The following is a 27,723-nucleotide window of genomic DNA, read 5'->3' as shown; positions in this document are numbered from 1 at the left end:
TGCTTATTCATACCCACATGTACACTTACATGTATGCATATAGATAGTATGTACACGTAACTATGTACATATGTATGTATGTGCTAATAAACTCACTATAAAGTTCCTTTCAATTTAAACAAGAGTCTAGGCTATAGAGATTGAGATAACTGCCAGGTGAACAGAATATACACATTACTAAAAATGAGTAAATAATATTCGGACATTCTTCTTCAACAAAAAGCACATAACTATGCATGCTGAGGAAAATAAATAATTAGCGACACCAGGAATAAAGTTGGTAAGCTACCCGTCAATTGAAAGCACGAAAAGGTGAGCGAAGCAACGACAGTCGCCGAATCGAATCGTGGCAACAGAAGCCAAAGTTTAGCCGAGTGCATGCTGAACGAAGCAGAAATGTAACGAACTTTCACGCAACAAACAACAACGACGGTGTAAAGTTTTTGAATTTTCAGTATCGCACAAACAACATAAACGGAAACATCGTATTGATAAGCTGTGGAGAATAAGAGAATAGCGCCGCGTTCGTTCCGATACCCTATATTAGTGCCCTAGTGTATCCACGCCTCCTAAATACACTGAAAAAATTAAGGAATATGAATCTAATATGAAAAATATAAGCACCAGTGAAAGATAACGGTACAAATACGTGCTAATAATATTTCACTATAATAAAATATGAATAAATTAAGAAGAAAAGCTGAAAAGTGTGCATGCGTGGATGCAAACGTAAATTTTGTTATACGGATGTACATATGACTGTTTATATTTACTTAGTTTCGTAGTGAATTGTTTTATAAAAGCAAATGTAAGCATATACTACATTTTAACAATGCAGTGTGTATGTGTTAAGTGAATTTAAATGTTTTCATTGCACTGACCTATAGTAATAGTTGTAAGCGGTGCATATCTTTATATATACATATATGTATATATGGTATATAAATGTGTACATACATATCTCCGATGAATATTTTAAATATATGCACATTTTTTACTTCAAAATATATGAATTTATCTAGATACATGTTAAATACATACATACACACATATGCATTTATTGAAGTCATAATGGTGTGCTTATGCGAAAGCCGTATTTATGATTTTGAAGTTGCAATATTGCCTATGGATCTGTGAAAACAAAGGTAATTTATTAATTGCAAGAGTTTATTATAAGAATTTAATATATACTATGTACATAGTACGTTCTACTATATGTAGTATGTAAAGTCATCCTGCGTCTCTGATCGATTAAGTTCAAATAGTGGAGACACGAGTGCAGTGCACTCTGCATACAGATATGTATGTACATAAAAGTATATTTGGTCTAGATATACATACATACATATGTATGTACATGCATAAGAATATATGTAAAGGCAATTAAAGTACATGAACCACATCCTAAACGCGGTCCCAAGTACATACGTACGTATAGACAAATAAATATGTATGTATGTACAACAAAACGTATTCTTTTGTGTGCATACGTACAAAAAATGAAAGTACATACATATGTACATACATAAACTATATACTTTATATGTATTTGGTGTATTTATGTGTACTGCGACTGCTGCTATATTTAGTACACAATTTATAAAAGCACCATGTACCTACATATGTATGTGTGTGTACATGGATGCATGTGGATACATTCCTATGTAAGTGCACATGTGCATGTACACTTATAAATATAGTATATATGTAATTATGTGCACAAACTCAGTGGGGATTTATGTGTATGTATCATACGCCGTGTACAACTTACGATATTCCTGCAACGAATGACGACCATCGTTCGCCGACATCACATCAAATTTGTCTACAATACAATGATAGATTTGTATTTGTACCCCGCAGTTAAATCAGCTGGTTATAAGCTATAAGTTAAACTAGTAGCAGACTGTCTTTTTTCCATATACTAAGCGAAATGTGCTTTTTTACATTATGAGGATTATCATGAGATAGATTTTGTTTGCAGTTATATTCGTTTATTTCTTGATTTTGGATATCTCTCATTTCAGAACAATAAAACCATTTGCATACTTGCATATAGACAGATATGTAAAAATACTTAATGCAATGTCTGAATAAGTTGGAAAAATGGTTTAAACTTAAAGATAAAGCTCGTACATTTTGAATATTTCTATACATATGTATGTATGTGTTGTTTACCATAGTATTGAGTGCTGGGTATATCAATTACAGATTGATTGATTACGCTTAATATCTGATGTGACAAAGTTTGTGTTCGAAAGTAGTTTATCTAATTTTCAATACGGACATGAGTACGTTCCAATGACCGGACACGGATAATATTTTGGTAATATTTCGTTAAAATTATCTCCGATAGAATGACAGGATTTTATAAAATTTTCTAAGGCAATTGTGTCCCTTTTTTAAATCCTTATTAAATTCTGGCGTCTTGAGACAGTTTTTTTAAGAACAATACGTTAAATTATAAAAGGAAACAAATTGTCTAGCGTTGCTGCCGTCTTGTTCGTGGTGGCTCAACAGAAATTAATGGGAGAGTTGTCAATCATTCACTCCTGGTTGACATTGAGACGCATTTATTAGTTCATGGCAGGTCCTCATATATGGTCAGCTCTCTTAACCGGACAAAAGCACTGCGACGGCGAGTTCGCGGTTATTAGGAATTTCACTGTATATTAGTTCCTAAAATAGAAAAGTAAAAACTCGTGTATAAAAAATTAATTAACTTTTTTATATACATAAATTACAATAAAAATATTAAAATATCATTACATATACATTAATTGCACTAAACTACAGCCAAGTGGGTATTTCAGATAGTCGCTAATTAAACGCATTTAGAAAAGAACATATGTAATGGGTTGTCAAAAAAGTCTTGCGGTATTTTTATTGAATTTTTTTTTATTGAAATTTAGATGAATTTTTGATGACTCATGCCCAGCTCTTGACCGATGCTACGGCTGCTACTATGCCGGTCTCTTTCGACCAATTCAGCGATTTTATCGCAATTTTCGACGACAAGCCTTTCCAATTAAATCACTACACGCTTTAGATGATACCTATGTACATAAGTATGTATATATAGTATATGGAGAAATGAGAAGATTTATTGATCTATAGCAATTCCGTTAAGGTTGGCTACGTATTCATTTCAGGGTGTATGTGTCTGTAAATTCCTATGAATTCTGTTTATGAAGTATCCTGTAGTCAAATCAACTTGTTATAAACGACTGTGGTTGGAGGTTACTAATTTAAAGAAGTACAAAATATACAAAATAATTGGTTTTTGTTAAATTACAAAAGTAATTTTCAGACTAGTTTAATTTTGGATGTAAACTAATATAGTTCCTGATTAGTTTTGTGTTTTACTGCACGGTGTGTACCAGTTTGGTCATATGCATAAAATACAAATATATATGTACCTTCATATGTCGTATGCATGTATGGATATGCGAGTACGTATGTATGTACATATGTGCCCTTATTGACTACCGCGCGACTGCAGTTAATTTTTCTTTCTCAACCCCTGAAGGCACTCCTGTTTTACTTACATACCATATGCATGTATATGTATATGTTCATAGAATTTTAACCAATACATATACATTAATACATATGTATACCCATATATTCGTATTTCTATAAATATTTCTACTCACCGCTTATAAGTATATAGAATGTTTGTTAAACTGTATATCAACATTTCGAACATATGTTTAAACAATTCCTAAGGGTCATAATACATACATGAATGTGGTATTATTTATATATGTATGTATGTAAATACGTGTATGACGTTCTTCTCTTGGCTTTGTGGCTTACCTATTTGATCACAAATCATGAACTGCTGCAGGTGACATTTAATAGCTGGCATGTTGACAATACGGTGTCATAGGCCTTGTAACACGCAAACCAAAATTAACGATTTTCTCCAAATGCCGAAGGTTGAACATATTTTACGAATACCTTGCTTCCAAAGTTATCATCAAAATTTATAAATATTTAAGCTATTGAAGATAGAAATGTCCTAATTATTTATTTAGGTTGGAAACAGCTATGCGCATGTAAGCACTGAAATCTGTATTTCTTCTTTATATTTCGAAGCCGAAAGCTCATTTTATCGTAATAGAATGCATATGAAGGAATACATAGTTATACATAGTACATACGTAAGGAGCGTTCCAAAGTAAACAGGACTTTTTGTATCTAGCGCCCCCTGGTGGCGCCATCTATATATATGCGTTAGAATCTGCTATCTTTAACGATGGTCCAGTGAGAATTTCATGACATTTCATTGATTTGAAGTGAAGTGATTGCGTTTTAAGTGTCAGTATGTTTGTGTTATTGATGCGAAAATGAGCTTCTAACAAAGAGCCAACATTAAATTTTGTTTTAAAATTGGTAAAACTTTTACCGAAATGATTCAATTGATGAAACAAGTTCATGGCGATGATTGCCTATCCCGTAGCAGAGTGCACGAGTGGTTTCAACGTTTTCAAAGTGGTCGTGAGGACATAAATGACGATCAACATGTGGGCCAATCAAAATCCGTGATCACCGGAAACTCCATCGAAACTCTGCGTAAATTTATCAAAAATCAGCCAAATCATCATTGAAATTCATGGAAATGGAATGGAGCATTTCCAAAACATCGATTTATCACATTTTGACCGAACATTTGGGCTTACGAAAGGTATGTGCACGGTTTGTTCCGCAAAAATTGAATGACGACCAAAAATTGCTAAGAATCCAACATTCGATCGACGCTTGTGACCAATTATTTGACCAAAAATCTCATTTTAACCATTAACCACTCCCCGTATTCACCTGATATGGCAGCGTGCGACTTCTTCCTTTTCGGAAAAATGCATTTGCCCATGAAAGGAAAGCGTTATGTAGACGTAGAGGCCATTCAAAGGCTTGCACCGGCATACTGGCGGCCATACCGGCCAACGAGCTAAAACACTCGTTCGACATGCTTTTGAACCGTGCAGAAAGCTGTGTTGAAGCAGAAGGAGACTATTTTGAATAAAATAAATTGATTTTGCCGAAAACACCATTTGTTCTGTTGTTTTTAAAGTCCTGTTTACTTTGGAACGGACCTTGTATATACCTGAGAAAATAAATTATTTTATTTATAATTAATACACATATTTGTAAAGGTATATGAAATATGTATACTCTATATATGAACATTCATATACACATAGGTAGGTTCATATTGGTGGACATTTTACATCAAATTATTAATTTTATGTCTTATTTTACTTATGTATATAAATACATATGCGGTACATTGGATGTCTTAATGTTCTATACATATAGATTGTAATTTATTTTTTGTACGTATAACAGATGTAATGTCAGAGAGAAATTATCCAGGCATGTTCTGAAAATCATTTTGGGGCAATATTTTTACAATTTCATTTCCATGTTCTGGAAATCGATCTATAGCGGTTTCAAATAATATTTTATATTTAATGTTTATGTAATATTCATTACAATATAGCTAACGGGGGGTTTTTCAATAGGGACACTACAAAAGTAGACCGATAGGAACAGCAAACAACGCTATATTTTTCCTCGCTCTTCTGACATTTCTCTTCAGTTAAGTTTGCCATTTTATCATGGAAAGATACACAATCAAGAACGAGTCGAAATTATTAAAATTTTCTATCGAAATTAGCAGCAATCCACACGTAATCCATGAGTCACCATTGTATCCCGAAAAAATTACGGTTTGGTGCGATTTATGGGCGTCATTGGGCCGTACTTCTTCCGTGATGATCAACTCCGGCCCGTTACTGTGAATGGGAATCGATATCGCTCAATGACAACCGAATTATTTTGGCTCGAAATGGATGATATGGATTTGGACAATATATGGTTCCCATAGGACGAAAACCAAGTTTGGTGAACGTGTTACTTATCTCACGAAATGGCCCAGTCAACAATATAATATAAAAATACTTAAACTTCTGCATATACATATCTATTATATACATACTTACATATAGTATGTGAACGTTTTTCAATAAACTTTATGGGGGAAAAACAAAACTTCAAAGCAAGGGCTATTTTAGTTTAGTTTAGAGAATCACATGCAAATTTGAAACAGAGTTTCACAAAAGTAGAAATAGTGGCTGTTGAAGAAAAGTGGAAGCTACCAGCTACATTGCTAAATGTAAATAAAAAATTTACAAAAATGTTTATTGAAATGAGTAAGTAAGAATGGTTCTATAGAAAAACCAGAATCTCTCAGCAGCCAAGATTCTTGATTACATGTTTCATACTGCGAAAGATAATATTGTTTTGCACCGCTCAATTCTGAAATCAAAGGTAGTAAAGATATTGTAAAATTGAGGTTTACAAATACAACAAAAGTTCATTCATAAAATCATCGAAATTATGTTAAAACCCCCTTTTCTTAAAAAGAAAATATCTTCGTACACAAATGTTTTTACCAGAGCTATATGACTTCCATAAATGCATCTTATTCAATCGTACGATTCCGAATTTTCGCACAAATAAAGTTTTTTTTCTAGAATCCACTTCATGATTTCTGATACCGCCCTTTAACTAAGAGTAATATCGGTAAGCGGTGTCTACGCCAATTAAGAAGAAGAAGAAGATTATCGGTATCATTTCCAACTGAGCGTTGATACGAAGATTCAGCGAAAAACCTAAGACTTGCTACCAATATTCCTAAATTATGTATGATTTCGATGAGTATTTCTAAAAATGCTTGCTTACTTAGCCATTAGCTCGGATATTAATAACAGACTGTAAGGGAAAACTTGTTCATTTGTAATAGGGGAAATTCTCATACATTCGGGACTGCAAGCAGGGAGGAAGTTTTTAACCTCAGTCTGACCTCGAACGCAATCGCACCTCTGATCTCAGAAAGTCTTATAGAAATCTTAGAAATAAACAGTGGGATGTGTACCATAAAAAAAAATTTAAAAGGTCATAAAAAAACTGACACATACGAACGCCAAACCCTTTGAGGGTTTTACTATACTGACCTAGTACCATCACCCTGACTTGGAATTTCTCACCCCCCAGACAATAATCCTAAAAATGTTCCACAGTGTTATTCAACAAGGATCCGAGTAAGTCAATTGACGATTGGACGTTATATAAAGCGGGACTTGCAATATATAAGTTCGAGATAAGAAAGGCAAAGAGGACTTCATGAAAAAGCTTCTCGGAGAAAATGGAGGATGGTCGTGAGTCCTCTAGGTTTAAGCGTATCCTTGCAAATAACCCCGTCCCGTGGGTTACCTTAAGGACGCAAATGGGAAGTGGGCCTTAACCAGTGAAGTTACACTTCGGGTGCTCCTTGATGCTCCCTTCTCGACCAATACGTCCCCTGTGCTGCAATAGGATTGCGCAAGAAGAATCAAGATTTGAATCTTAAATACTTAGCATCTATGAGATTTACTGGAAGATCTCAAAAGATGAGTTGCCCGAGGAATGGCTTGTCTATTCCCTGCCTAAAGCCCTAGCGGAAACTTTAAGGGGTCATTCGGGTAATGTGGCCTATTTTTTTGACATTTTTTTCATAGAAATTTTTATTCTACAATAGAAGTTTTTTTCACATATCATGGGGTATTTCGTGGAGTGTATAAACAAATTTTTTCGGAGGCTTTTTGAGGACATCTGTTGAAGAAATGGCTGGGTGAATGAGATGCGTTTTTTCACTGGCAGACCTGTTTTCTCATGTTTGGATCATCTGAAGCACAAAAACCCAATTTATTCTTAAAAAGTACGTGAACGGTTATTGTTTCTACTAGAATCATGAAAAAATTTTGATAAATAAAAAAGTAATTAACGTTTTTGTTTTTTTAATTTTTCCCCATGTTTTTTTACATAAATTTTGTGATAACATTGTCAATAAAATAGGAACGATAGCCAGGCGTTTTGTGAACATTAAAAGAAAATTAGCAAATCGGTTGAGTAGTTCGACCGGAATCATGTCCGCCAGTTTAAAAAAGTGTGTTTTGAGAAAAACGCGTTTAAAGTTTGGGATGTTCACTCCGAGCGCTCCGAAGCGGTATTATTATTTTTGGGCCTTTTTCGAAACCTTCCAATGGTAAAGTGGGTTATTAATTCTAAGGGTATAAGGGAACAGAAAATTCAAAAAAAAAAATTTCTTTTTTTTGAAAGTTTTTGAGTTGTTTTTATTTTTTATGAATAATTCAGAAGAAAAACAATTTTCTTCGAGTTAACATGTTTACCTTGTCCACAGACGTTTTCTAATGGACTTTTTATTCGTTCGCATGTTTTGTTTTGTTTATTAGTTATTGTCGGCTTTTTATTTTCATAAAACTACATATTCAATATCCTTTAATGAATACAAAATCAATTGGTTTTCAATTGATTATTAGTACATAATTAAAAATAATTAAAAAGTCAATGAAGAAATAAATTATATTATAGTTTGTAGTAAATTTTCAATAGATTCGAATAAAAAAATTATTAATTCAAGAATGAACTTTGTGTATACTTTTTTGGTATTTGGCTACTTTAAATAGTGCCGCCCTAGGCACTAGCCTAGGCGGTAATCCATAACTGAGCTAGAGTGAAACGCTTCAATTATGTTATTATTTAGGTTGTCTACTTTCTCTGCCAGTTTTGAGAAGTTTCTCGCTTTATTGATCAATTCTTTTATGTTCAGATTTTAAGTCAGGCAGCATTCAATTGTGTGCTCAGTCGATGTACTAGAATTTATAACGGCTTTACCGATATCGGTTGATAGCCCTAAGGAGAATTTGAACTGACATTGATGGTCCAGAAGAAACCATCCAATGACAGATCATGTTCTTAGGACAGGTGTTTCCTATTGTTATCTCTAATACTAGTCTTCCTTCCTTCTTAGCGGTTGATTGTATTGCCACTAGATCTCTATTTATAAAATGTAGTACAAACCCTTGTTTATATAATACATATTCTAGGGTTCTCACAGCTGAATTCACTTTTTATTTACTCTTACCTGACCTTTGTAGGTCTATGTCTCCTGCGCAGGAACAACGCTCAGCTCAGCCGCGGCTATTTTGTAGATTGATCTGTGATGGGTTTATTATAATCCTCTTAGCTGAAAACCAACCAATGCTCGCGCAACACCATTGTTTAGGAGAGGTAGGATCGCTTAGTCACTGTTCACTCCGTAGCTGGTTTCAATCAGTTCAAATATTGCCAGATTAGAAATGCACTTCGTCTCTCAACCTTAGAAATTAGGTGATTTTTGGTGAACCAAAATTACGTTTTTCATAGAATTGAAAAACTGGATGGTCATTTTAGAGGACAAATATATGCCTGGGGTACTCACAACGTGTCATAAAGCATCGTAAAATCATAAAATCATAAATTTTTACACTAGTTTAAAAAAATTGTTGTTGCATTGCATACTAAAATAAGTTTGGGCAAATACAACACTGAACGCTATGTTTTCGGATCACTATAACTTATAACTTTATGAGACTATGTGAAACCCCTAACCAAATAGTATGTACAAAATATGTGGACAAAAATCGCAGTGATTCGATGATTTTTTTTGCAGCCAATTTAAAAAATGTAGTGCTGAGAAAAAAACACAAATAAAAAGCATTTTATCGAGTTTTCTCTAGGTGTGACTCTAGGTTGGTCAATTTCCTAAAATTTGTCGGCATGGAAACATCGACCAATTTTCTGCAAACAAATTGATATTTTACACTAAAACCATTCTTTCATGCCATATATGTAAGTGCAATATGTTTATAAGTTTTTCGAATACGTCTATTTATATATATATGTACATATTTATAATATAATTATTAGCAATCATCAATTTCCGGGCCGAATCGTCTCGGTTTTTCTGAAAAATGAATCTGTGGCTCGTTTGCAGCCGGCCATAAGTGACGGCAACACAGCTATTGTCTGTGCGGTAAAATAGTCTATATTATTTATAGATAGAGATATACATATTTATGCTCTTAAAATATATGTATATGGTACTCGCATGTACTACTGCGCAAAAATGGTCCATTCAACACAGTATTCCATATATACATACATATGTATGCATGTCTAAAATCTTATAAGATACATTAATTGGAAATCTGAAAATGGTCAGAATTTTTCACCTTTTTTATCTTGTCGAATTAATTTTTGTGCCACAGCGACTTTTATAAAAAAATATCAAATATTATACTAACAGAAGCAAAAATACAGACACACATTGATTGTCATTCATTTAATTGGACTTTATTTATGTTGCATTTTTTTTTTTATTGGGGAAAACAATTTACACAACCTGTGACTGTTTGTTCGCCCTAGAATAAAAATTGAGAACTTAGTACATGTGTTACTTTACTCTGAAAGGTGGGCGGAATCGAACCATTGCCACCGCCAAAAACTCCATTAAAAGAAAATTTGTCAAGTGCTATAACTAAGCTGATAATTAAAATACAAAATTGTTATTGGATACAGCAAATCGCTGTGAAAAGGAACACCTGTGCACAGAAAAATTTTAAGGATGGTTAGATTTATATTTTATACTCCAGCAACTGCAACAGCATCATGCTTCGCAGTTCATCATTTCCGTCCAAAGGGAATTCAGACTTAAACCAGCTTCCGTACAAAGTTCAAATAACTAGCCGGTGGAACAGAGAAGACTTTAACTTAATAAATTTCCCGTTTATGTCTGATGAGACCGATTTTCATCTAAACGGAGCAAAATTGACATATATGGAGTTAATCAAATCCAGAAATAATCCTCGAGACGGAACTTCACTCAGAACGAGTCTCACAGGAACTTTCAATGAGCACCGTTATTTAAATATGTTGAATGAGTTGTTTTAGTCAGGACTGCGCCGAAGACTACCCTTTTAATAGCGTTTAGTTCCAGATACAAAACAAATTAATATCAAGAAATTCCATTTTCCGCTGGCCTCCTTACCTCACTGCACCAGACCTTTTTGATGGGGTTATGTTAAGCAAGAGGTATACAAAACAAAAACCAGAAATCTGACTGAATTGAAGCAGTCCATTAAATCCTTCAGACCGCAATGAAAAATTTTCTAATAGATTTAGATCATTTTCGATCCATAATTTTTGAAAATAATTAATTATTAAATATTTAAAAATTTCCTATACAATAAGAAAATAAATGAGAGGCATTGATTAAAATATTTATAACGGTTAGTTTTTGTAGCAGGAATCGTGCGCGACATTATATGTATGTTCTTGAATTTAACCAAACTCTGTGATTATATCTTCTCAAAATTTGTTTTCCTGACAGCTCACAATACCATAATAAATATGTTTATTTATTTATTGCACATTTATACGCAATTTGTATTATTATTTTGTATATATAGTACTATAGTTTTGTTTACCTAACGGTTGTATGTAACACCTAAAACCAATCGCGAAAGATATAGGGTTATATATATATAAAAGATCAGCTGACGAGACGAGTTGAAATCTGTCTGCCTCTCCATCCCAGCAAGATGTAACTTACATATGTGTGTAATTGGACCGCTGCCACTCCCGCAAAACGCCGTTAATCGAAAACCTATAAATTGCAATAAATTAAAAAAAAAAAATAAAGTAAAGAAGGGCTAAGTTCGAGAGCAACCGAACATTTTATACTCTTGCATCTTGCAGGAATAAAAGCCAGGGAAATGTCTTAAGGTGTACAACGTCAACCAGAGGATTGGGATCCAAGCAATTTTGTATTCTGCAAAAGATTTGTTAGATAAACGAAAATCACTATATGCAATATATGAGAGTAGAGGGTAGTATTAACTCGATTTTATCTATTTTTGCTAGTAACATAGGTATACTATTAACATGTCACATACTAAAAAATTGTCCCTGGGTTTCATTAACTACCTCACATACAAAGATCATATGAAGTAGAGTCAGCCGGATGTTCGAAAATCCAGATATTAGTTATACGGGGGCTAGGTCAAGTTTTCGGCTAATTTGATCTATTTTAAGCACAAAGGTACACTGTTATGAGTAAGATACGCTCTGTAATATTTGCCAATATATGCCCGAAAGTTCGAAAATGTTTATACTAACTATATGGCTCAGGCGAATTTGGTTATTTTGGCTTGAGAGGTTTGATAGAGTATATACATTAAACCTACTACAAGGCGGGGCTACGCCGCCATTGTAGCACTTTATATGTTTTCCTTTAATGCCGTTTTGGTCCGATTAAGCCCATCTACAGACTCGTCCCTTTTGTTGTCAAAGAACATGTATACCAAATTTCATTAGGTTATTTCAATTTTTATTCAAGTTACAGCTTGCACGGACGGACGGACACACAGTCACTTAGCTTTCAACTCGTCTCATAACCTTGATCTTCTTCTTCTTTACTGGCGTAGACACCGCCAGTCGTTTCTTCCTTTTGCAATTCTCAACTTTTCTTTTTTCTCAACCTGATCTTTCCAACAGAGTATAGGCCTTCCTCTGCTTCCCCCGGCGGGTACTGCGTCGAATGTTTTCAGAGCAGGAGTGTTTTCGTCCATCCGGACGACATGATCTAGCCAGCGTAGCCGCTGTCTGTTAGTATGCTGAACGATGTCAATGTCGTCGTATAAATCGGACAGCTCATCGTACGTTCCATCGAATATGATATTCGCTGTTGCCAATGCGCAAAAGATCATCTTCCGCAGAACCTTCCTCTCAAACTCTTAACGTCGACTCATGAGGTGTCAGGACGGGAATGATGAGTGACTTGTAGAGTTTGGTCTTTTTTCGTCGAGAGAGGACTTTATTTCTCAATAGCCTACACAATCCGAAGTAGCACATGCTGGAAAAAGTTATTCTGTTATTATCTACGACTTCGAAGTTATGATTACCAATAGTGACGTGGGAGCCAAGTCGCGTGTGTGACGAATGCTTGTTTGATGAAAAGAGATATTTTGTCTTGCTCTCGTTCATTACCAGACCAATGACATCGATATTATTGGCGTACGACGGCAGCTGTACACATTGTGCCTTCTCGATTCAGCTCTGCAAATCGAATTATTTTCTCCAGGAGTAGATGGAACAAGTCGCACGATAGGAGGTCGCCTTGTCTGAAACCTCGTTTGGTACAGAACGGCAAGGAGAGATCCATCCCTGACGGATCTTTTGGTATTGCTCAAAGTTATTTTACAAAGCCGTATTAGTTATATGGGGATACAAAATTCGGAAATAGTGAAATAAAGGCATCTCCTTTTCATGCTGCCAAAACCGGCATATAGCTTTGAAATCGATGAAGAGGTGGTGTGTGTCGACCCTTTTTCACGGTTCTCCTTATCAGTTCTTTACTTGTATAGTTCGCCCGCAATATATCAGCCCCCGTCGCTTTGTTGATCTTCGGACGTGTAATTGCTATCCTTCAACGTCTTCATGGTCGGGCAATGACACGACTTCCAAATCATTATCTGTTGGGAAATTGGGTTCACTATCTCGTGGTGTTACGCTTTCACTGCAATTCAGCAGCCTGGAGAAGTGTTCCCTCGATGATTTCAGTAGAGTCTAGGCATCAGTTATCAGATCACCTCTGGGGGTTCTACAAGAATACTATGCTCCGGTCTTGAAACCTTTTGTTAGTCGCCACAGCTTTTCGTAGGATTTTCGAGCATCACCTTTCAGTTGTTTTCTCTTCACTGCGATACGGCACTCTTCATCGCATCAGTTGTTTATTTGCCTTTTCCGAAAACGAATGGTTTGTTTTGCAGCTGTATGCAAGGAGCTTGTCAAAAATAGTGAACACCGACTCCATATTTTACCTAATCAACATAGTCCTAATATAATGTTTTTAAAATAGCCGCTTGACTTTAAATTTTATTTATTGGTCATTTTTACACCATCAGAAAGAATGCACTTCCATGAACCTAAAGCCTACTGACTATTTAAAAAAAAGCTTGATATTAAATAATAAATATTTAAAATAAAAAATACAAGATAAAAATACGAAACACAAAAATTTGGTTGTGTGAATGTTTACACATAAGTTTTGAGGTTAAAAATCTATATGTAGAAGTTATAAATCTTTTCATACCTACAACTTTGCATATACATAATTTATTTCTATAGGACCCGTAGTTTCGCTGGAAATCGAGATAAACCATTCCTAGTCCTTAAAAATTATTTCAATTTATATTATTAATTCGGTCGTCCAGGTCGTGATCGAAACCTAATTTTATAATGTAATGATTGCCGTTTCACTCTTTGATTTTTTACCATTTTTCCGATATATTAAATTATATATGTACATATATAATACGTACACACACGCATATATACATATGCATACTTCCTAATGCAAATTATCATCATGCTAAATGACGTATTTAGCCCATTAACGCTGTTTTCTTATTCACTTACAGATATAGTATATGTTTATGTGTGTGTACATACGCCAATTCACTTTTCCTCAATTTTAATTAACGTAAAATTTTCAGCCCCATTGCTTTTGAGTAGACTATGTTGCCAAGTACTCTTAAGAGCTGGTGCATAGAAGGCAAACGTGAGCAGGCTTATATGGATACGGAGAGCATCGTCAGAGGAAAGTTGTGCGTATATACATATGTATATGTATACTAAGCATGGAAGTGTGTATGCATATAAAGCAATTAAAATTAAATTATTTGTGTATAAGCAAACGTTTCTTTCATCGCTATGACCGCCATTAAAATATATGCCTGTGTGCGAAACAATATACCTACATATACACACACAAGTATGTATTGCATGCACATGTGTACAGTACGTCTTCGGTAAAAGCAACACTCGACAATTTCAATCTTTCGGTTACAGCCAAACAATAACAATTTTTCAAAAAGTAAGTGTTTACGAACACAAACTGTAATCGACAAACTAGATTCTTAACTAGAAAATCAAGTCAACGATTTCAATTTGCGCTTCGGGTATCCGAATTTGTAATAAAAATGTTTTAAGTTTTTTAAGATAATTATGTTAAATACTGTAACTATATAATATTATACTTATTTTTGAAAGTGTGGAGTGAACAAAGGACAAATTGAAATCATTTACCTGATTTGAACGGACGACAACCTCAATAAACATTCTACCCAAATTTTTGCCATTTGCTTTTACAGAGTTCATGCTGTATATACTTTTTAAGCACAAGTGCGCATGCGAAATGAAGAAACTCTTTCAGCACTCAATCGGATGGAAAACTTTGCGTTAAATTTAACTGTCAACAACATCATTATACGAAAAATAGACAATAAAATCAACGACCTTTGCTAATAAAATAACAACATGAAGCGTCTACCTTATATTATAGGTCTAGAGATAAGATTTCATATTAGAAAAATTTTCAGACAGTTTTTTTATTGTGTGACTCAGTAATGTCTGTACACGCGCCACACGATGCACACCAGCAAAGAGAAAATATGTCACATTTAACAGTTTTTCTTCGATAAGGGCGAAAATGAGAGCCAGGGTATTGAAAATGTGAATGGTGTTTATGAACCTGATACTGTAAAAGTCAATCGCGCGCAATTTTGTTTTGATTAACGAAGAGATGTAACACTAGTGAACGCAAAAAGTCTTAAGGACGGAATTTCCGTCTGCAAATCGCTACTAAATCATAACAAAATCGATTAATTTCTGAAGCCAAGTAGTAACTCCGGTTGAAAAGCAAGTCAATTACTACCTAATAGGGATTGACGGCCAAGAAGGTTTTTCTATGTGTTTGGTGGCATTGGCAGGGTATCATCTGTTATGAGCTGCTTCTCTACAGTCAAACTCCAAATTCGGATCTCTTAACTTACTGTATGCTAATCTAGCTGTCACCTATGTCTGTTGCTACAACAACGAGTAAAATAAATTTGAAGAAAAGACATTGCACAAATATTTAATTAAACTTGAGTAATTTTTTTTGTGAGTTGATCGTACCAATTCTGAAACTTTCTTTGGCTTATGCATAACAACTTTACAAAAGGCCGTCACATGATCAAATACATACTTTACGATTTTATGAAGGATATACAGACAAACATTCATTTTTAAATTCTCTATTTTCCGGAGTCTGATTGTATAGTATTGGCGGTTCTGGCTAGTTCATTTGCCTCACGGTTACCAGGAATAACACTATGTCCTGGGATATCACTATGACGAAACCCAAAATATTAATAAATAATACCTAATAAAAAAATTTGTGATTTCAAAGCGCTCTTTCCCACTTTTCTCTGGAAGGGAAAACAATATTTGGGACCGAATTTATATTCAATTAAAAAGGATTTCGAAAATCCGTGTTATTGGATATAAATGGGCCTTAAAACTGTTGTGTAGAGCCAGTGAGCTACCCGAGGCGGTAATACCCATATCCAAATCGTTTTCTCTGGATTTTTCTCTAGAATACTCATGTCGCGAAATTGTAATTTTTTCTGGGCTTAAGTTGTTATACCCCGAACAGGGTATATTAAGTTTGCCACGAAGTTTGTAACACCCAGAAGGAAACGTCGGAGACTATATAAAGTGTATACATATATAAATGATCAGTATGTTGAGCTGAGTCGATTTAGCCATGTCCGTCTGTCTGTCTGTCCGTCTGTCCGTTTATCTGTATATATAAGAACTAGTCCCTCAGTTTTTAACATATCATTTTGAAATTTTGCAAACGTCATTTTCTCTTCAAGAAGCTGCTTATTTGTCGGAACTGCCGATATCGGACCACTATAACATATAACTGTCATAGAAACCGAACGATCGGAATCAAGGGCTTGTATGGAAAACTTTCGCATGTGACGTGGTATCTTCACGAAATTTGACATGGATTACTGCTTAAAGTAAAAATATAATCTCACCGCAAGGGTACTTTTTTAAAAATATAATTTTGAGATAATCGTGTGGTGTACATATTACTTGTACTAAAGAAGGTCTAAATTTCAAATAGAAGGTCGGAACGAATTATATATGTATATTTTGTCAACACTTGTGGAAAAATCTTAAACTCCTTGTTTGAAATTTCATTTATTTTATGCTTTTGTTAATTTACAGATGTCCATTCAAAAGCTAGCCGAAAGCACAAATTCAGGTTATGTCAGCTCTGAAGAAACTGATTCATTGCTTGTATCCAATACGCCAAAATGTAAGTCCTCCGTATTACGACATATAAAAATGAGCTCAGTAAATGGACCAACAACGACGAGCATGTCTTCTTCCTCGACCGGCAAGCCAACGTTAATACGCCAAGATCGTACTTCCACTTATCTTACGAGTCCTCAGCTATCCCAACAAACTCGTCTTGGATCAGAGGAAAGCGTACGCGGTGTTGGGGGAGATGATGACATCGAACAGGGACTACGACCGGGAGTAGTACCTGATATTGAGGTACATGAAGATAATCCAAATAAACAACAAGCGACCCACAAAAAATTGGAGTCGAACCATTTAAAACAGCAACCAGTACAACAATCGAATTCGCGATCGCAACTTCAACAACAAATTTCTCAACCAACCATATCAATAACGAATTTGAATACGTATCAGACACAAGAGTATGTTAATCCTCAAAGTAATCCAAATTTGGGAACATCATCATATCAGAATCTCTCTTGTGGTATTCCCACAAGCGCTCAAAATCGTTGTCGCGCTTGCCGTAACTGTAGTCGACGAGCATCAACTACGCCTCTCTCCACTACAGCTAGTGCCGGCATGGATCGCTCAACATCGAAAGACAGCGTCAAAAGTGCCTTTCAACAGGGTAACCTGTCGATTTCCAGTTCGGCGATGCAACAACACGCACCACCGTCTCTTTTAGTTACTTCGTCGCCTACGAATGGATCTCGCATAATCCGTCAAAGCTCTCAGCCAGAGTCCAGTACTACAGCCATTTGTTGTGGCGCACATAGCTCTTGCGGTCACTCGCACACAGTTCCGAACGTGTCACTGAAGATTTTGCGAGATAGTGCGACCGATGGAATTGCAGGCATAGCTGCCGATTCCTTACGCATTAACGGCGGCATGCGACCATTCAAACAGGTAATCAAACGAGCTGTATTTATGTAAGTACGGATCTAAGTCTATAACCATTTGCACGCTAGGGTTCATACTCGTACTTTCAAAGGAATATGCATAAGAATAAAACTCATTTACCATACATGTTCATATTTACATATTCATATTTATATATATTTGTATATACGAGTATTTACATATGTACATAAAAATCATATATGGTAAACTTAAATGTTTCGTAAAATGTATTATATAAGCATGTCCTATTTCGCATTAAACACTACTCATGCATTAAAAAGGTTAAAACACGAAGTAAGGGAATAATATATTCTGTCAGTAACAATTCTAACAGTGCCTTTTAAATAAGAAGTGCCAAGATTTTATATATTTACATAATTCGAATGTATTTTTGTTCTTCTTAATAAATATGTATAAGTATGCTATTTTTAATGTAAAATAAATTTACAATTAATGAAATCGAAATTATCATGTACATACATAGCTGTCCTTAAACTCTATACAAACACTATACTTTTGTAAGTTAGTTTGTTTTCAAATTCATTCTTCTCTCCTGGCATATTTTCGCCCTGAAATTAACTCTCTCCATTTCATTGATTTTCTTCAACTATGCATTTCTGTACTTCTAGATAAGCCTAAAGCCAAAGCCAATATTGAAAAAATATTTTTTTTTTAAAGTTCATCATTTGTCGTTACAATCTATATGAGGGTGTGTACTTTGAAAAATTGGTTGATTGACACCTCTAAGAAAGACTCCTTAAGTATGAGCTTTTAATTGTAACGGGAATATGCTCCGCCTGCGGATTTTTTTTCTTACACGCTACAAATATCACTTCCAACTTCTTCTTTATAGACGTAGACACCGCTTACGCGGTTATAGCCAAGTTTACAACAGTGCGCCAGTCGTTCTTCCTTTTCGCTCTTTGCCGCCAATTAGAGATTCCAAGTGTAGCCAGGTCTTTCTCCACCTGATTTTTCCAACGGAGTGAAGGGGTTCCTCTTCATCTGCTTCCACCAGCGGGTAATGCGTCGAATACTCTCAGAGCTGAAGCGTTTTCATCCGTTTTTGACCTAGTAGTCGCTGCCTCTTAATTGGCTGAACTACATATGTCAATGTCGTCAATATACTTATCTCGTACAGCTCATCGTTCCTTCTACTGCGGTATTCACCTTTGTCAATGCGCAAAGAACCATACATCTTCCGCAGAATCTTTCTCTCGAAACGCCTACTAACCAGCTATTGTGATCGCCCATGCCTCTGTACTTTGTGCATACGGGGATGAAGAGTGACTTGTAGAGTTTGGTCTTTGTTCATCGAGAGAGCACTTTACTTCTCAATTGCCTACTCAGTCCGAAGTAGCACCTGTTGACAAGAGTTATTTTGTGTTGGATTTTGAAGCTAACTTTGTAGTTGGTGTTAATGCTGGTTCTAAGATAGACGAAATTACTTAACTTCGAAGTAATAACTGTCAAAAGTGGCGTGAGCGCCAAGTCGCGAGTGCGACGACTGTTTATTTAATAACAGAAATTATTTTGTCTTGCCCTCGCCATTTGCATCGCTTGCTTGTCCAACCTGGAGAAAGTAGAACTAACTTGCCTGAAATCTTATTTGGAACGCCTCGCGGAGTTCCTTCCCGATCCTAACGGAGCTTTAGGTAATGCTCAGCGTCAGTTTACAGAGCCGTATTCTCATTTTGCGGGGATCTTGCTTCCAACTACTTGAAAAATATTTTATTTCATAAATTTTATAGGAAATTGAATGCTCTAGAAAATGGTCTCCTCAGGTTTTATCGTAAACTTAGCCGTTTGAAAGATATTAACGGTTGAAGTTTGGCTATTTTAAGACAGATTTTTTTTCTTTTGAATTTTATATTTCAATGAAAAAAAACATCATTTTAAACGGTCATAGTCTTTTAGGAAATTTTCTTTTCTACAAAAATGGTCTGTATAATTTTCCTTTTAGGTTAAGCGTTTCCGAGATATTCATCGTCAAAAATCAACGCAAAAACAAAAAATAAATTTCCTACAAAATTAGAAGTTTTCGAATTTTTAATATTTTTTTTCGTTGAAATAATAAAACTTTAACCGTTAATTAATTTTAAACGGTTAGGTTTACGAAGCAAAACGCGAGATACAAATTCTTCTATCTGACAATAAAAAAAAAAATTGAAAACCATTAGGCGGAGGACCTTCCCGGTACAATTAAGAGCTCATAATCGGAGAGTCTTCCTTAGAGGTGTCTACCAACATAGTTTTTCAGAGCTCTGAGAAAAAAAAAACCATTCGCCCGTCTATATTACTCTGCTAGTTGTGCATATTAAGGCAACCCACAAGCTTTGATGCAAATATGACGAGCGCTTCGTTTGTTAAATATTTGAAAAGTATAGACAACTTGGTATTTATGAGATAATTCCTTAACAACCAAATAAAACTGATGTGAATAATGCTGAAAATAAAAACATTCATTCATATTAAAGTTTGCTAAGATTATTATATTTACAGTTTTTTCTTTTTTATAGACATAACAGCACATACGCATAACCTTACCATATACATATGTGAATTTAATATGAACATAATTAGTAGATACATAAGTTTTACGAAACCTTTTTCTCTAGGGTGTTCTTCTAATGCCCCGAACATTGTCTGAGAGCCGAAAATTACGCCTAAGAAGAGCTTTTACAGAAGCAACTAATGAGACACTCCAATGCTCTAAAATGGTATTTAACGACATTTAAAATTTCAACTAATCGTTTCAAGTACTTTTCATTTAGTTAGAGGAGCCCAATGTATGCCTGCTTTTCCAAAATGCACCGTTAAGCTAGATTAAATACTTTCAAACACAATTATTTAAAAAAAAAGCAAGTTTAGATGAATTTGAGTACAAAAAACACATATCATGTGTAGTAATGTGAACGTACATACATTTGTATGCACATCAATGTAAACATTTATTAGTATTGGAGATTCCAAAAAAATCTCTGTGAAACCACCGTATGTATAATAAATTTTATATATGTAGCTACATTTATATGCCTTCCTCACTTAAATATATGTATGTATGTTAGTTAAATGTTCACGTTTTATTTGCATTTCCTATGCATTCACTGCCACACCGTTTCCTGCTTGTATACGTAGATATGTGTGTATGCATTTGTACCCGCATGCTAACATCCAAAGTAAACTAAAAAGCATCAACGCGATGCATTTCAGGATGCTGGGAAGTGAAAATGTTATTTGAATGCCATGTACAAATTGGTGCCATAACCTGTTTACAAGCATCATTCAACCAAAAGTTTCCGTAAGTTAAGCTAACGAAATTAATTACTTACATAAATTATAGTAAACACTGTTTGAATCATGCAACGAGTATACATATAGTATGGATTATCAGGGAAGGATTATCCTTTAATTTCAATTATATATATTACACATTGACCGACATTTTCGATCAAAAGTCAACTATAGGTACTGGGATCCAAATATTCGGTACCTATGGGCTTGAACAGTTTTTGTTGGATTTAAACAATTTTTGGTCAAAAGGTGACGTACACTAAAGGCATTATTCGCGCAGAGTTTTATCCCGTTATATTAATTGTTGCTTGAATTGTGTACTGGAAAGTAAAAGAATTTAGTGGAATTCAAAATCGTGTTATATGAGAATTAGGCGGGGTTGTAGTTCGATTTCGCGTTTTTACAACGTGTCATAGAAATGCGAAAGAAATACTACATACCAAATTTTGTCGAAATCGGTTGGTTGGGTTCCGAGATATGGGATTTCACTAAAACGTAGGCGGTGCCACGCTCATTGTTCAATTTTTAACCCGCTCCCTATAAAGCCTTGTTATACTATTTTGAGTCTATGGTGCATTTAGTTATTGATTTATCGCGCTTTTAGTAGTTTTGAACAGTAGCGTTATATGGAGAGTAAACGGGGTTTTCATCCGATTTCGTCCATATTCACACTATAGGTAGTAGTATTCGTGCTGAGCGAATTCGATTGTTGTAGCTGTAGTGGTTTAGCATATATGTATATTAAACTTATTAGAGGGCGGGACCATGCCCTCGTTTTAAATTTTTTTCCTACAGGTACCCCTGTCTACTGCGATCCGCTGTGTCAAATTTGAGTTTTACAAGTATATCTTAATTTGGTGCTTAGTCATGGCTTTTTATAGGTTTTCGGTTAATGGCCTGATCATAACCCAACATCTATCTCGATTAGTTTTAGGTCATACGTATAACCGTTTGGTGAACAAAACTATAATACTCTGTAGCAACTGATTGCAGGAGTATAAAAATATTTCTGTATAGTTTTGGAAGAAAGGCAGCAATACGTGCATACAGTATTATTTGATATACATATCTATATTTGAAATGCAGTTGAAACAAAATGTTTCAATTCAATTGAAACTCTACTTGGTTAATAGAAAACTCTACTTAAGTTCAATTTTAATATTTTTCATGTGTTTGTTGTATCTAGTGAACAACAGATGGCGCGTGATACACTTAAATGCACTTCTCTGGTTTGGTGCTCGAATTCGAATTCTGTGTATATGAATTTTAATACCGTATTTTATGACAGGGTGCTTAGAGAAATGAAAAACGGTTGTCATAAAAAAACCGTTTTATAACAAATCAAAGGAAATAGCGCAAAACAACAGGAGTTTTTACCTTTGATTAATATAGTACATAATAAATCAACTTGGTGATAGTGAAATTCACGGAGAGTTGAAAATAATGCAATAAAAAATAATTGAATTAACCTTTGAATTAAAATTGGTTTCTTTTATGATCCCGGATTAAAATTTAAAAGAATAATCCAAGCATATAATTAAGAATTTTTACTTTAGTACAGTACTCTTACTTATGGCATCGATTGACTAAATTTGCTACATATTTCATTAATTAAGAGTTTTGAGACAATAATGTGCACCGATAATAAATATGTATATTTGTATTTAGCAGTGTATAGCGTTTGGTGAAGGAGATATATTGAACTTATTTAGCATGATTCGGTGGTAAAACCGACTGTTATAAATGCATGCGCTCCCTTAATTTCAGTTGATCATGTCGACTTAAGTGTTGATAATATTAACGATAAGTATTAAGCAAAGCGTCTAAGTGAACTGCAACTGGTTTACGTGTTCTTTTGGTATTAAAAGAAGGTTGGTATTGTAGATGGGTGGAATAGGACTTTTGTCACATCCACAATCCTTAACCATTCATAAGATGTAATATTATTAAAGTAATATTATTCGCAAAAATAAATTGAAGTCGGTTAAATAGGATTATGAGATATATCGGATTTCACCTAAAGGTGGCCGATGTCACGCCCATTTCCCAATTTGGACACCGGCTCCAATGAGAGTATTCTGTATCATGCAGAACGGGAAATTTATTAATATTATATTATCATATATGATAAACGTTCTCTGATTTAATTCTTAACGTGATATGCATCAATATATCTTAAGTTTTACTCAAGTTACATTTCATCATTTTATAGGTTTGATTAAAACTAACCATAATAAGTAAGGAAGGGCTAAGTTAGGGTGTAACCGAACATTTCATATTCTCGCAACTTGTAAGAAACTAAGTTCGAGAAATTTCTTCAGGAAAATATAGGAGTTGATTTATGTACTGAAAGGTGAAAGAATCAAGTGGAATTTAAAATTGTGCTATAAAAAATGTAGCCAAATTCGCTCAATTTCACACTGTGACAAGAGAGGAATGTCACGTACCAAATTTAAACGAAATAGGTGGGTTGGGTGGGTCGGGTCCCGAGATATGTGATTTTACTTAAAAGTTGGCGGCGTCACGCCCATCGTCCAATGTTTACGCCAGCTCTCATAAAGCCCCCTCATACCATCTCGAGTGTAAAATGTTGTGTCTCTGTCATATTTAGTTATTGATTTATCCTTTTTTGATTATAGCTTTCAGTAGTTTTTAACAGTACCATTATATGGGACGGGGTTATCTTTCGATTTCAACCATATTTACAGTGTCGGTAGAGGTGTTTAAAGAATTTATCCTGATTGAATTTGGCTATTGTAGCTTTAGTGGTCCACGATCCCCTGTGGAAAATTATAGTTCTATGCTTTATTTGAGTGCTTAATTATGGCACTTATAAGTTTTCGTTTAATGGCGTTTTGTGGGCGTAGTAGTGGTCTGGTTACGCGCATCTACGACCACATTACTTTTTTAAGAAGAAACATGTGTAACAAGTTCTTAATTTTTACTTAAGTTACAGCTTGCACGGACTTACGGCCGGACAGACAGATAGTCACATGGATTTCAACTTGTCTCGTCATCTTGATCATTTATATAAGTATACACCCCATATCTGTCTGGATTAGTTTTAGGTACATACAACCGTTAGGTGAACAAAACTATTATACTCTAATAGTAACACATTTACATTTAGCTTGCTTTGAGATTTTTTTTACACACACAAGTTTTTAGATGTTTTTCAGCAATATTAGTTGGAAACAAGTCAATAAAAAATTATGTAAATTATAACACTTTGTAATAGCATTTATCCATTCAATACCTAAGGTAGAGTGTTCCCTGTACATTTGCGTGTACATACATATCTTATACATTGTTTACTCGTTCGTGTCATCTTATTTACACTTTATTTCTTTTTGGTTTGTTTACATTGTCGCGGTAAATATTATTAATAACATGACACTAAAATTATTAAATAACAAATTAATAAATTATGTAAAATAAGGATTATGTTTTCATCGTTACGATGACACATTTTAAAACCACCACAATGGCACTGTTTTGTAATTTTGATAAAAGGTGTTTATGTAAAAGTAATTTCATTACATGGTTATGACTTCGAACATACACATATGCATCTAATCATATGAGAGCCTACTTAGGGTTAGTAATTTAGGTCTAAGATAGTGATTCTACGTTTGTGACGCGATCTGTCGGTTAGGCATGGACTTTTGAGGCCATGTAGTATTTAAATATAATTTAAATATAATGCCATATTGAAAGCACACGAGTTGGTAAAATATGTGCTTTAAGTCACACGGTGTTTATTGATGAGCTGTTCAATTGAGTTATACACTTGCAGCATGTTTCAAGAGAGTTTATTATACCCATCACACTTTTCACTTAACCGTTGTTGGTAACACCTAAAACAAAATGAGTCAGATATAGGATTATATACATATATCATGATGATGAAACGAATTGAATTACTGTCTGTCTGTTCGTCCGTCAGTGCAAGCTAAATACCCGTTATGTGGAAAGCCGAAAGAGTGGTTCCACTACTGGAACCTTCCGAGAGGACGATTCTCGTAGTGGTGGCCTTGTTAAAAGCTTTTGACACAGTCAATCACACAATATACTCTAGAACATCAAACAATCCACGCTCCCTCCAGGGCAATCATCCGTACTGTTTCGAGATAAAAATTCCAAATTGAGAAGAGTTAAACAGGAGGTTCTGCAGGGTGGTGTCGTCTCTCTGTTTAATATCATCTTTTCGAAACTCCCTTAACCACCAGAGGGAATAATGATGTCGTGCAATGAAATCGATGACATGTGCTCCAAAGTAAACGTCCCTTTTCGCTTCTTCGCTGCAGGGAGTCTAACACTCTCCTCCACTAAATCCATAGCGACCATTTTCACAAACTGGCAACGCTCACTTTTAGATAAAATCACATAACTCGAGATCCGTCGAACCGATTTCAACCAAGTTTGATACATGGCATTCCTCTGACATTATTATTTTACATTGTGGATTAAATCGTACTATTGTCATGCCTTCTTTCCTTATAACACAATTCTAAATTCTGTTTGAAACTTTCACTTTCCAGGACACAAGAATGAATTATATGTATATGTACATATGTACTTATATATTAATAAAACTTTACATGAGTAGTGAATTTGAGATGTGCCACCATTTTACCAAAAAATGTTCAAATCCAACTAAAACTGTTCAAGCCCCTGGGTCTCGAATATGGGGACCCCAGTAGCTATAGTTGACTTTTGAACTTGACTTTGAATTTCGGTCAATGTATGAGATCTACAATTGAAATTTAGCGATAATCTTCTCCTAATAATAGTATGAGAGAGCGAGTTTTACTCATAACACTGTATCTTTGTACCTACAATATACAAAATTTGGTGAGACAAGTGACTTACCCCATATGTAACTAATATCAGAATTATCGAACATCTGACTTTACTCCATATGATTGGTGATTGTGTGCGAGGCACCTTAATGAAACCCAGGGAACATTTTTTTAGTATGTGACATGTTAATAGTATGTGTTGGTGTCAAAAATAGATGAAATCGGGCCAATACCCCAACCCCCATATACTAAATATAATTACTTTCGTCTTTCTAACAAACCGTATGTCGAATAAGCCATATATGTATATGTATGTGTTATACACATGTTGCACCTTCAAGTATTTCCCTGACTTTGATTCCTGCAAGTTGCAAGAGTATAAAATGTTCGGTTGCAGTCGAACTTAGCCTTCCTTACTTGTTTCATATTCGCTTACATACCTATCAGAACAACCACTCTATATTCAACTGAAATGATATTTCAAACTTCGATGTTTCAAAGCCAATGCCTCACGTATTTCCTAATATTAGAAAGTTTTTCATTGAAAACAATTATTTTCGGTCTATACTTATGTGCACACATGCATATGTATATATATGAAATAGGTACACTTTATCAGAGTGGTACGAGTTACCCGAGAATGTGTTGAGCCTTATGTGACGAAATTGTGATGCGAGTCAGTGAGCAGTGTGTTAACCACGTTCCTACGTGCTTCGGCTGCCACCGGTCGTGTGTGTGGTTGGACATTATTACGTTTATTACTATTTATAGGCAAAGTATGGCCACTTAATACAACAAATATCCAGGTGCACTGCTAACGTTAATATTCACAACTGGCGCCCAAGGGTAGCTCTTCATCAATAATTTATTCTAAGCAATAAACCGACCGACTACCAAATGCAGCAAAATGGTTCGAAGGAATAACAAACAAACAATAAAAAGTAGAAAGTTACATCCTATTTTCGTAAGCTCATAATGATAAAATCAAACGTAAATTGATAGGTTAAGGTGGAACCATTAGGTAGGCATAGTTGCTATTGATTATTATTAATGTTATTAAAGGTATTTGTTTTTGAGGGTGCCAAAATGAAAAAAATACACGTTGCATATTTTAGCCATCACTTCTGATTGATTTGGTGCTATTTGTATGTATGGTAGGTATTTATTTATATTTACAATGTCGTTTTGCCCAAAATTGTGATGGTGAAATGAATCGCATTAGTTACAATATTATGCCATTCGGTATAAACTCTTTTACACGATGTCTGAGTTGACTCGTTTTCAATATTAACAGAGCCATAATTTGCTTTACCAAAAAAAAACATAACACCTGTCACAAAGTTATTCACAAATATTTACTTACATATAAAACTCTGTTCATACACACCTTGAATTAGCAACTGACTATTAGGGATGTTCACGACCGACGATGTTCAAAAATACACGTATGTTTGTGGGAACCTGTTTCACACTGTGTAATTTATTTGTTCGTATTACTGTCTGAATTACTTAATTTCATACAAATAACTTCACATTAAATCTTTTTGTACCCTGAACAGGGTATATTAAGTTTGTCATAAAGTTTGTAACACCCAGAAGGAAGCGTCGGAGACCCTATAAAGTATATCTATAAATTATA

At 34.7% G+C, this 27,723-nt stretch overlaps 1 protein-coding gene across 1 annotated transcript; it reads left to right on the top strand.

The window, feature by feature from the left end:
- The first annotated feature begins 443 nt into the window (after nucleotides 1-443).
- On the top strand, nucleotides 444-20,974 carry LOC120774501 (small conductance calcium-activated potassium channel protein-like). The gene is made up of 5 exons (XM_040104180.1): nucleotides 444-639; nucleotides 1,023-1,145; nucleotides 17,011-17,994; nucleotides 20,607-20,708; nucleotides 20,763-20,974. Exons 3-5 carry the CDS (start codon nucleotides 17,011-17,013, stop codon nucleotides 20,811-20,813), a joined length of 1,137 nt encoding a protein of 378 aa, XP_039960114.1. The 5' UTR covers nucleotides 444-639; nucleotides 1,023-1,145; the 3' UTR covers nucleotides 20,814-20,974.
- The last annotated feature ends 6,749 nt before the right edge of the window (nucleotides 20,975-27,723 follow it).

Source organism: Bactrocera tryoni, chromosome 4 (assembly GCF_016617805.1).
Source record: "Bactrocera tryoni isolate S06 chromosome 4, CSIRO_BtryS06_freeze2, whole genome shotgun sequence".
Classification (NCBI taxonomy): Eukaryota; Metazoa; Arthropoda; class Insecta; order Diptera; family Tephritidae; genus Bactrocera; species Bactrocera tryoni.
The sequence above is the reverse complement of the archived record's forward strand: the minus strand, read 5'-3'. Positions and strand labels throughout refer to the sequence as shown.